Below are 12,573 nucleotides of genomic sequence, written 5' to 3'. Positions count from 1 at the left end.
TTAAACGTTCGGAGTACCAAGAAAAAAAGTTGTCGCAGTTTCACCCAAAAGGCGAAGCATCAATTGCGATAGCAACTTAGTAGAGAGATATACGAAGTAAGGATAGTAGTTTTATCCGCTGTACAAACTTGGACATGCAGCAGCACCGGCAACACACAGCACTGTTGTCGACGCCGTCGGCGTTTTGCCCGCGTTCGCACAAAATGCGTGCGGCGTTGTTGACTGTTGCCGGAGCCTCTGATATAAATAGGCACTTGGTGCCGCAGCTGAACGTCGCCTCCCTTCCCTGCCCCCCCCCCCCCCCCCCCCCACGGCCTTTCGTGTGTCAGAAGAAGGCGCGTTTGCTCTACATATATGGTGATTGTAAAGGAGGAAAGAGACGCCTACTTCTGCAGCCCTTAAGGGAGCACGGCACAGAACGCGCGTTTGTTCTCCGCTGTGCGTTCACTCCCCGTGAAAGCGCGCGTCCCTCGCGCCCTTTCACTCGCACATACAGCGTTCGGCGGCGCGCGGCGACGATTTCATCTCCATTGACGTCATACGGAACCTCACGGCGACGGCGACGGCGACGCCGACGGCAGAAATCTGCGTTGGAGTGTCCATATAATTGCTATCGCAATAAAAAAAAAACCTCAACATGCTTCTAGATTTCTTAGCGATAAAGTCTGAGGGGCTAACTTTCTCTGAGACCTGGTTAACGCCAAGTCATGGCGGCCATGCTTAGAGGGCTATACGTACAACGGTGTAGTACGTTCCTCTTGCAGTGCTGGTGGCATAGCCATAACGTCATAGACCAAGTCAATCATGGAATAATTAGTGGTCTTACGATAATCTTGTAGTGAACGCCATCCGCGCGCCGCTGTATACAAATGGCCAGCGTATAAATGGCTAGGTTATAGCGCCACTCTTAAACACCACGTCAAGCACCTGAAAGGCAAGTCTGTTGGCGCACGCGCCTCCCCGTGTCTCGTGAGAGAATAAAAAAAAAGTTTAGTCGTTGTTTGGAAGTCATCGCTCACGGTCTCATTGCTCTTCGCCCGCGCTAGCAACCAACAGTGGCGACCCGGACGTGTGGCGCGAAGCTTGCCCATGATGTCGCGCAGCCGGCTTGCGTAGTCGCCAGTAGCTACAGGGCTTTCATCTCCACAGCGTGTAAAAAATTCACCAGGCAATCGCAGTGTGGTTCCATACACCAGCTCGGCGGCGCTGTAGCCAATGTCGGTTTTCAGCGTTGTGCGGATACCAAGAAGGACGAGCGGTAGTACTTCGGTCCAACTGTTCCCTTCCGTCGCCTTGAGAGTCACTTTCAACTGGCGGTGGAAGCGCTCCACCATGCCGTTGCTCTGAGGATGGTAGGCAGTATCTCATCGTGAATAAAGTGTCTAGTAGTCAAGATTCTTATAAGAGAGTCATTGTTGCGGTGGTTTATCGGCTACCAGCGGCAGTGGCGTAGCCAGAAATTTTGTTCGGGGGGGGGGGCTCAAGTTGCAGCGCCGCCTCCTCCTTATAGAAGTTGTCGAGGCATCAAATACATGAATAATAACTGCATTGCCATTGACAATGCCATTGTATATTAGATGCTGCAAACGAATTACTGAACGCTACGCACTGTGAAGACAAGTAAAATATGTATTTTTGCCTAAAACAATACGTTCGTATGTCCCAAAAATTGTGGCAGAAATAGCTGATATCAATGCTTCCGCGTTTTTTTTTTTTGTCCATTTAAGAAGTAAAGAAAATATCATGCGAACTTTAGAACTCTATCAGTTCCAAACGAGCAAAGGAGTACATGCAGCTGATATCACAAACTTAAAGGCCATAAAATGAACAAGTTGAGCACAAATATTTTGATGAACCTTTGTTACTTAACAGCATTGTTTACATTTTTGTACATATGCAAGGGCCCGGTAAAAACCTCAATGACGCTGTCCTTCGTTGCAATGGATTGCGCAGGAGCAGCTGTTACCGGTCGTATAATCTAATTTCACCGAAATTATAGTCGCAACAGTGAGTGCAAATAAAAAAGCAGGAATTCTGTAAAATATACATTAGAAATGCAAAGATAGAATGGAATATACAAATGCGAAGATAAAGGGCAAGAAAGTGTCGCTGGAAACCAAGTTCGCTGCTTGTACACACAAAACCTCGCAACAAGATATTTAAATATACAAATAAATCTGCAATAAATCTACGTATCTAAGGAAACGTCACTGTATATGTTGCGTCGAACAAGACAAATAAACATGTTGCGCAGTCACAGATAGTAAACTTCACTCATACGAGTATAAAGACAGACGATCCAGGCAGGAACAAAACTATGATAACAGAATTCGTGATATGCATTTGGGCCATGCTGCGGTCGCGGCAGCACCATGTAGCTAGAATAATAGAAAAAGAATTCAGAAATCAATACGAAAATGCGTATTTTAACTGCCTGCACAGCGGCAACGATTATTCTGCACCCAAAATTAAAGAAGGGTATTGCTTCGTTTCAAAAAAAGAAGTAAAAGCATGTAGCTAAAAAGGAAAGAAAAGGACAAACGAAAGCCACAGATGATGCTGCAAGTTGATTTACCCAACATCCGAGTGCGTTTTTGGAAAACGCCGCGTGTGCCGGGCTTTCAATGAGCAAGGTCAGTCAAAATTGGTTATTGATGTCCCCGTAATTTTTGTATTCGCATGATAATTTTGATAACCATGTTGTTACAATAAATGGTGAAAATTTCTGTGGTTTTAAAAGCTAATGAACAGTCATACATTTTCATAATTATGAGATTATATAGGAACGTGAAGGAACAGATATTTTACATGCATTGATTTTTGCTGCTTGGCTATCTAAACGATAAACTTCACTCGGCGGGGAAGTTTAGCGAAGCGTTCAGTAACTTCGGACACGTTGATGGCGACGTCTCTGTGGGCGTATAGAAGCGCCAGCATAACCATGCGTTCCTCAGACATTGTAGAGCGCAAGTGGTTATTTAGTAATCTCATGTTTGAAATTCTCTCTGCGCACTGGAAGGGTGACTAGAATCTGCAGCAGTTTGTACACATGTACTTATAACCTGCAGTCTCAATGAGAGAGGGCATCTATTCCTGTGCTAAAACCTAAACACACTTCTTCGATATCGTTTCCTCAGCACCACGCTCGACAAGATAGACAGCCGTCCCCTTACGTAAGCCAGAATTCTTGGTCCCTGGTCCCAGCCGACGTCAGAACGAACTGCTTTAAAAGCGCTCGTACGCTTTTTAAAATAAGCAGGACTTAGTGAAAAACTATAGAATGTGCGGACTGATACGTTTCTTTTTCTTTTCTTTTTAATGTTCTCTTGTTTTCTAATTTTTTCTGCCCTTACCCCATCCCCCTGTGCAGAGTAGCCAACCGGACACTTAACCTGGTCAACCTTTCTGCCTTTCACCTCTTATTTTCTTTCCTTCCTTCCTTTCTTCATTCGATATCGTTGACGTCTTTGTTTAGGTACCTTGCACAAACAGTAAGCTCTTCAAATCCAGCAATATCCGTCGTTTCGTCAGCAAGTACGGAGAAACAGCCTGCAGTGTTCACTTTTGCATCTAGGCTTTCTTTGATAATTTCACCACAAATTCCTATAATTTGGTTTTGTACGTCTGGTTTAAATCTCCACAATCAGCTCGCATGCGAAGAAGCGCTCTGGAAATACCAGTATTTTCAGCGGGGGCTTTGCTTAAATCCATAGGACCAGTGTCCCTATCGCCACGGAGAGCCACCTTGCCACCCGCAAAAAAGAACTGTCTCAAATTTAATAGGCCGTGAACTTTCTTCTGTTTTCTCTTATTTTAGTTTGCCTGCCCTGGCCCAGCTGATCGATCACATTGGGCGCGCTTCCTGAAAATGTTTGGAGAAAGTTATCAGATGCCAGCTGGCAGCTGACAGTCACGGTGATATTTAATATTTTCGTGTGTGTGGAAGATTGCGAGCGCGTGCTTCCATTTTTGGAACGGCTTGAACTTGCGCGTTTGAGTGCGCGCATGTTGGCCCACGTTCATAAGAACATTAAACCCACAAAGTTCCAGAATTAAAAATCAGAAGCACGCCTTTGCAAGTGTCAGTGCACCTTTCGCGTCAAAAGTTAATCAGAACTTCATACCCATCAAGTTTCGGAATTGAAATCCATGCGCTCCGTAGATTCCGGGGCCGCTGCTAGATGCCGCGACGCGCCCGCTCGCTATCGAAAAGCCCTTGAAACTTTGTGCTCGGCTGGGGCACCTTACGTTATGCGACTCCAGGTGCATGGGCGTTACCACGAAATCCAGCCCGAGTTCGCAATTTCCGCGCCGAAATGTCTTTTCGAGCGTCAAAAAGACATTGTAGACAAAATCCACAATGATTCCTGGCGCCGGTGGTTGTTTTGGTCGGCGGTGCACGACAGCACGAAAAAATTTCGGGGGGGGGGGTGAAGCCCTTCCAGTCCCCCCCCCCCCCCCCCCCCCCTGGCTACGCGCCTGGTCGCAAGGTCCCACGATATGCCGCTCAATGCAACGCGAGCATGCCACGATGTGTATACCTATAAGGATTGTCACTGCACACACGAGAGTACAGCTGTCGTGCAACCGTGCAGTGAGCTTCTCTGCCACTTTCACAACACCCAAGAATTTGTAGATTAGAAAGAACAACTTTCCTCGCTCGCTGGTACAGTGTGGTCCTCTTACAGAGGTAACACATGACATGAGCGCAGAGGGCATGTACGAACTTTTCCCTCCGGCAAGCGCTCGGCTGCGCAGCAGACATGTGGTTGGGGAGACGCTTGTGTGGAGCGCATCGACATTGGTTCAACCGGCATTTGCAGTTGGAGTGCCTAATTTCTTTAACAGTGGAGCATATTTCAGCGGAGCATCAGGCAATGCCTCGAATTCTACGTGCACAGAGTACATGAAATTGCGAGCTACTCAATCATACTGTACCCAGGAGGGCGTGAAAACTAAAAAGGAGTGCTTTTGAAGTCCCAAGAAAGTTTCGCTCTATATGCCATAGAGACCAGACCATGGAGGAACAATAATGGCCGTCAGAGCAGTGTACAGTGCTCAGCGATTCAAACGCGATATTCGGAGCGCGTGGCTTCCGGCGCTTTTTGCGCCACCACTGAGCGCTAGGGACACCAAGCTGAATAATTGTGGTATGTGCGATGAAGGCGAGAGCCTGTGTGACCGTATTGTGACTGCATTTCCTTTCCCAGCGATCACCCAGCGCTCTCCGGTAGCGGAGAAAGCGCTGGGTGATCGCGTTTCCATCGCTGAGCACTGTACGTGCAATATTATTGGAGAACGGTTATTATTGAAGAACTTTCGTGCGGTTGTTGAGCAGTGCCAACTTAAGTGGGGAACCGGAGACCGCATTTACGTTTAGAGAGGCATACCCGTTCGGTGAAGTTGTGCAGGTATTTGACGTTTCGTTTAACATTCCACCCCCTAGGGTTGGTGAAGAAGAAGGTGTCGACCCACTTCCAAGGGCTCGCGAAGCGCTCCAGGAAGGATCCGGACACGCTGCGAGAAAGATCAGAAAGTAAAGCGGCGCATTCTTCATAAACTGAGCACCTGACTCACTCAAGTCAATGGAGGACTCGGGTAAGTTGCATACAGCAAGTTTCGCTAGCATGTTAACCGTTCTTGCACGTGTAAGCACAGGCATATCACGACATAAACGCTCCAAGAGCTTTCTGCGACATAAACGAACGTGACATAAACGCCCCAAGAGCGTTTCTGTCACGTGATGGTACGTGTTTGAACCTTTCTACGAATGTAATTCCTTTGAAACAAAATTTGTTGGTGCCACTGCCCATTCTGTCCACCTTGTTTCTTGACCTGCTCATTTAGCAGCAAATGATGCAAAAACGTTGGTGTAGCAAGTTAGCATATGCGTCGCTTTAAGACGTTCAATAAATCAATTAGCTTATGTAAAGCATTAGCATACAATGGTGTGCCCAGAGCACGGAATTCTGACAAGATATCTCTAGAAGTAGAGTCACCGACTGAGGACCACGCCTTTATGAGGACTGTGTGCTGTGGATGCTTCTGCGGTGTCCGACGCTTCACACAACACACTATAGGCTAGTAGCTATTCTTGTCTGGCAGTGTATCAATCTTGCAGTAGCAGCCAAGCTACTGAAAGCAGGAACGACCGATGTTGTGACCAATCACAGAGAACGAATGGATGGCATAAGAACACGTTTAAAAAAGAACAGTAATACCCTCTCCGTTACAAGGGCTGGCATCCTTTAAAAAAATGTCGCAGTTTCGCCCGAAAGGCGAAGCATCAATTGCGATAGCAAATTAGTAGAGAGCTATTCGGAGTAGGGATAGTAGTTTTATCGGCTGCATAAACTTGGACACATTCGCTTACTAACTGAATTAACAAGCGCGGTGTCAGTGCGCACAAGCAAACACGAATAGATCACACTCAATGACCGCAGACGACTGTCAAAACGCTGGCAGCAAGAGCAGCCGCCGCAGCGAGCGAAGGTTCGTGCGGTCTATCACTTCAACGGAAACTGAGCGGCGAATGCACATCGCATACAAAGGTCAGAGCCGTGTGGAGATCGCTTTTAAGAGACGGTGCGGGCGACCGCCACTGCCGGCTAAAGTACAAACGCAGTTGTTGGCAGAGTAGAAGCTGCCCCCCCCCTCCCACCCGCCGTGGTTGCTCAGTGGCTATGGTGTTGGGCTGCTGAGCACGAGGTCGCGGGATCGAATCCCGGCCACGGCGGCCGCATTTCGATGGGGGCGAAATGCGAAAACACCCGTGTACTTAGATTTAGGTGCACGTTAAAGAACCCCAGGTGGTCCAAATTTCCGGAGCCCCTCACTACGGCGTGCCTCATAATCAGAACTGGTTTTGGCACGTAAAACCCCATAATTTAATTTTTTTGCCCCCCCCCCCTCCCTCCCGCGATGCCTTCCCACTTTCTTGCTTTCGAGTGGGAGATTGAGTGGCCAGTTCCCCTTGCGCCCGGTTGCAAGAGACGCATTTGGTGCCGCAGCACAGCGTCGCCCCGCCTCTCTCCCTCCCATACCCCCACGTCATTTCGCGCGACGAAGGGCGCGTTTGCTTTCCGCCGTGCGTTCGCTCTCCGTGATAGCGCGCGTCCCCCGCGCGCTCTTTCACTCGCGCATACGGCGCGCGGCGACGATTCTGGCGCTGAGCCGTGCTCCCTCAAGGGCTGCAGAAGATAGCGCCAACCTTTCCCTTTCCCTCAAGAACCACTTATCGATTTTATCGCCCTTGGACTTTATACGGAACCTCACGGTGACGGCGACGGCAGAAATCCGGTTGAAGTGTCCATATAATTGCTATCGCAATAAAATTCTAATTTTACAGTGAATTTATTTAAATTGATAGCGAAATCTTCACCGAAGTCCCAGCTTATAACATAGCCCAAAACACCATGAGGTCGGTCACGCTTGTCAACATTTTACCATCTCGAAGAAACGAATCTTGGAACTCAAAGCCGGTTTCTAGGTTCTTTGACCTGCTCGAATAGAGTCATCTCAAAGATAAAGGGCGGTTGTGACTGACTTACACTTTAATTGCTTTGACATACGGAGCTTCACCGTCTTCCTGGGCGTTCACGGAAACTCCCATGGCAGTCTCTGCAAATAAAAGAAGGCGCGTGCTCAAACGAAATGCACCTTGGTTGCTGCGTGGCAAAATGTGCTTTCACGGATTTGAATAAATTCTGCGCGAAGGCGTCGAGGCAAATTCGGGCCTTTTTGGAGCTTGCTGATCTTTCGCACCAATGTATTGGTAAAAAGTTCGTTCTCCTTTTGTTTGGTTGGTTGGCGCGTAAAACGTCGCTGTAGCATATTGTAATGCGTTTAGCATTCTTTGGAAACTAATCGCTATTTGTTGCGACTGTCTAACCGTTTTTGTGGGCCGGTACCGAAGACAGTGAAGTGCAACAAATTGGTAAAACCGCATGGTAGTACGGCAAAACTGTACCACCGTGCGGTGGTACCGGTGGTATTGTGTGGTACTGCACGGTGGCACGGTGGTAAGGGGAGCGTTCACGCATTCTTTCATCGTGACAGCTAGCGTTCTGAGATGCTGTCTTTAATACGCTGCGCCTATGGTTGAAGACCCAGAGGCTGTCGTTGGAGACGCTCCGCCTCAGAATCTGCTCCCAGAGGCGGTCGCAGACACTGTAAGGGGTTCCGAACAGTACTTGAGGAAGTGGCGCTCGAAGTACCTGTTGGCGCTAGCGTACGGGTAAGGCACGGTGGCATGGGGAGCGCCACCCAAAGCACGTAGCGCAACATAGTGCCACAAATAACCACCTCCAAAAGCACTGGGGTTGATTCTTCATGTTTATTTTTTGTCTATCCCTAAGCGCAGTGGTCATGAGTTGGCGGCGCTGACTCTCAACGAATTACTGTCTGCTCACCTCAGTGTGCGGACTGCGTGGCTAATAATGCAAGCTACCCTCGGATCCTGCACGCTTCAGTATTCTGTAAAGGCGGTCGTATATGCAACAAAAAGAGAACGAAATCACAAAGAACGACAAAGGCGCATACCGCAGATGACGTCCAGCGTGCAGCATGACACGAGCGGCACCACGTCGATCGGCGCCTGCCGGTGCTGCTGCGAGAGCGCGCGCAGGCGCTTCGAGAATGCGCGAGAGTGCTCCACCATGACTGGCACGAAGTCATCCAGCAGCTTGAAGTGGAAGGCCGGCGTGAGAAGTTTGCGCCGGGCACGCCACTTGCGTTTCGGGCTGCATCAAATACATTTGTTAGGAGTTCCATTCTGGTCTAGTTACTGCTCTATAGGCATCACGATAGCCCGTTCTCGTGGTCCTTGTTTCTTCAGCGTTTCATCTGTGATTTTCTTTAACTGCACAAAAAAAAAAAGCTTTAATGGCTCTCTCTTCACTTCACTTCACTTCACTTTATTACCTTAGAGGCCCCCAGGGTTGGGGGTATTACATAAGGGGTGGGCAACAAGTATAAAGTAAATAAATACACAAGGAAAGGATGTTTAGGTACATGTTTGCTCGCGGTTAAATATGGAAGTTATACAGTTCAAAAATGTGGATGGGCAGGTGATTACGGCGATGTCGTGTGGAAGGCCGTTCCAGTCCGAGGTTGAGCGTGGAAAGAATGACGAGGCAAAAGTGGTAATGTGTGCACGTGGCCGGGCGACTTGGAGGGGATGACCAATGCGAAGTGAAATGCGGGCTGGAGGACTGATGTAGGGTGGATGATTAAGTGAGCTGTAAAAAAAAAAAAACTTATGGAATAAGTACAAACTAGCGATACGACGCCGACAAGCCAGGGTTGATATGCCGGACTGGTATTGTATGAATAGCATGAATGAATGAATCTTGTGGCACGATTTTGTTAGGACTTGCTAGATATTGTTAGAACTTGCTAGATATATACATATACTTAGCAAGTTAACACATTCTTTGCAATTAAAGAAGAGCACAGATGAAACGCCGAAGAAACAAGCAAGTTCTAATGACACGAGCTTTGCTACACCACTTCGTTTCGCGTGATCATCAACTCGGATTAGATTGAGTGTTCTGTTCTGTTACACAAGAGTTGCAGTGGAGAGATTGAGGTAGAGTCTACTCTACTTCTGTATAAGTTATACAACAAAAAGTAAGTAAAGAAAGAAAGAAATAATAACAACAAAACAAATAAACACATAAATGAAGAACGAAATGCAAATGTTCCTAATAAAAATAACAAGGGCGCAACGGAGAGTCCACTTGGCGTCTGCCGCTATATAACCTCTGTAGATGCTCTTTTTCGTCACCATATTTAATTTCCCACTCTCTTGTTCCTGAAACAAACAATTCATTGAACCATCCGGTTGACCGACACTGCAGCGGTAGCTGACACTACTTCTGTAAGTCTGCCAAAATGGTTAAATGCTTGTAATTATTATTATTATTCACGTGCGTCGAATCACGTACGCCTTCTGATCTGCGCCCAATACCCTATACCACATGGTATAAACAACCACGCTGAGTCAGAGCGACATTTCATTTCTGATATGTTTTATTGACTTCTACGAAGACAACTCTTGCCACTTCTCTCGCCCCTTCCCTCCGACCTTGGTCACCACAAAGACCCCGAAGCTGCTCGCCATTTATTCTTAATCGATTATCTGACGGGCTGTCATATGTAAGCGTGACATTCAGGTACACTGATCAGATGGCCATGAAGATATCGCCAGCAGGAAATAAGGCTTCGCTCAATGAGAGTCAATTTAAGTGCTGCGTAACCGCCTGACTGGTGACCTAGAGGGCCGACACGACGGCCAGGCGGCTCGTAAAGTTTTCAGGCGATGCACGCAGACACAGCTTCGCGGGTTGGGTTGCATTAATCGGCTTGTTTGCGCCACCACACGAGACTTTGTCATAAGGGAGCAGCTGGCTCCAAGAACCGGTTCTCTCCAATTAAACAGCACCTAATCTCCGCAATTCTTGTCCGCTTGTCAACAAGCACGTCGCATTCGACATACCTCAACTGCAGTTGCTTTGCACCAGATGAAGGCGGTCAGAGCCCACATTTCATAAATACCTGAGACAGACTTCCAACACTATCGCCTGGGACGTTCTAGGTCACCGGCGTTTGCGAACCTCTGTTAGTATACGTTTGCAAAAGCTATAGTTATCTGTGCTAGGGAGTCAGTGCTCGCTACTGCAACTGCTACGGCTTTGCACATGACCGCGTATTTGGTTTGGCAATACCACTGGTTGTCCACCCATTTGGTAGAAAACAACGCCAAACACTGGACAAAAAAATCACAGCATATCCACGGGGTGAATGATGATGAGTGGGCGAAGCTCCGGAGGGAATCATCGGATCTCCCGCTTAAGGGGACGCTAGCACAAACGCGTTAGAAACGTGCAGTACTCTCTAGTAAGGGGGAGCGGCCACAGCGTCTTACGCAGCCATTTACACATGCCGGAACGTGCACCGCGTTTGCCGACGCCATCACATGACTGCTGAGAGAGTATACCCCCGTATTCATAAACGCTCCTCGACTTGACTTGCCACCGCCTTGGGCAGCGCGTTCGAAACGCGTTGAAGGTAAGGCGGAGAGGCCACAGCGTCTTACACCAGCTTCTTACACGGGCCGTAACGCGCTAGCACAAACGCGTTAGAAACGCGCTAGAAACGCGGCCTTTCGTTAATGTTGGGTATTTATTGCCATCGTGGTGCGTGTGTCTATGTGCGCTTCGTGGCGTAGTGGTTAGCGCCGCGCGTTCGGAAGCGAGGGGTCCCTGGTTCGATTCCGCGCTACATACACAACTTTCGGAATTTTCTTCTTTTCATAAAACGCCGGAAGCGTTCTCCGGAAGCCGGAAGCGGAACCGGAAGTGGAACCGGAAGCGGAAGTCGGCTTCCGGTTATACTATACGTATACATATATATGTATATATGGGTATACATACATACATGGATGGATGGATGAGGCTGAACGCTTTAAATCGGGCGGTGGCATACGCCACCTAGCCATGGCTATTAACATAATTTGTACTTTGTGGTGGGTGAAATTTCACCCCTGCCTTGATTTTATCCACCAATCAGATAACCTCTGTTTGGTTATTTCTACCCGCTTAAAGTCTATTTTGCCTTCACTGTCCCTAAACCCCAATGCTTTGAAAAAATCAGCCCCGTTGCCTTGCACTGTAGGGTTAAGCCCCTTACAGAAAAGTATGAGGTGTTCAGCCGTTTCCTCTTCTTCTCCACGCGCACAGCACAACGTGTCTATACCTTGGTACTTGACTCGGTACATCTTAGTCCGCAATACTCCCGTCCTGGCTTCAAACAACAAAGAGCTTCCCCTAGAATTATCGTAGATATTTTCTTTGGCAATTTCTTGCTTGAAAGTTCGGTATGTGCCCAGTGCTGATTTCGTCTGCATCCCTGTTTTCCACAGACCCCTCTCTGTTTCCTTAACCTTTTTCTTAACCGCTGTTTCCTGGTCTGCACTCCTCCTGCAGTCCAAATATTTGATTGACAGTTTTCTGGTCAGCTTCCTCCATTTTGTATCAACATTCCTCATGTACAAATAACTGAAAACTCTCCTTGCCCACCGCTTTTCTGCCATCTCTCTCAATCGCTCCTCAAATTCTATCTTGCTGCTGGCTTCCCTGCCCTCGAATGACGTCCATCCCATGTCACCCTGTACCCCCTGATTTGGTGTATTTCCGTGTGCTCCCAGAGCCAGTCTACCTACCCCTCGCTGCTTAACTTCCAACCTTCTCGAACCTCTGATCTCATGCACAGGACCGCATTGCCGAAAGTCAAACTAGGGACCATCACCCCTTTCCAAATCCCTCTCACCACTTCGTACCTATTGTAATTCCACAGTGCCCTATTTTTCATCACAGCTGCATTTCTGCTACCTTTAGCCGTCACATATTTTCCTGTTCCGTTAGGTACTCAGCCCCATTGTTTATCCACACTCCAAGATATTTGTACTTATCCACCACCTCCAGCGTAACCTCCTGTATCCTATGCTCGCTGCCCTGATTATCATTAAAAGTCATGACTGCCGATTTTTCTTTACTAAACTTCAAACCTAAG

At 47.9% G+C, this 12,573-nt stretch overlaps 1 protein-coding gene across 1 annotated transcript; it reads right to left on the bottom strand.

Annotated features, from left to right (window-relative positions):
• Positions 1–5,330: 5,330 nt before the first annotated feature.
• Positions 5,331–8,849, bottom strand: LOC119446867 (cytochrome P450 4V2-like). The gene is made up of 3 exons (XM_037711444.2): positions 8,542–8,849; positions 7,551–7,620; positions 5,331–5,517 (listed from the first exon to the last, which is right to left on the bottom strand). Exons 1-3 carry the CDS (start codon positions 8,657–8,659, stop codon positions 5,346–5,348), a joined length of 360 nt encoding a protein of 119 aa, XP_037567372.1. The 5' UTR covers positions 8,660–8,849; the 3' UTR covers positions 5,331–5,345.
• Positions 8,850–12,573: the final 3,724 nt, after the last annotated feature.

This window comes from Dermacentor silvarum, chromosome 3 (assembly GCF_013339745.2).
Source record: "Dermacentor silvarum isolate Dsil-2018 chromosome 3, BIME_Dsil_1.4, whole genome shotgun sequence".
NCBI classification, from domain to species: domain Eukaryota; kingdom Metazoa; phylum Arthropoda; class Arachnida; order Ixodida; family Ixodidae; genus Dermacentor; species Dermacentor silvarum.
Note: the sequence above shows the minus strand (reverse complement) of the source record. Positions and strands in the feature narration are given on the sequence as shown.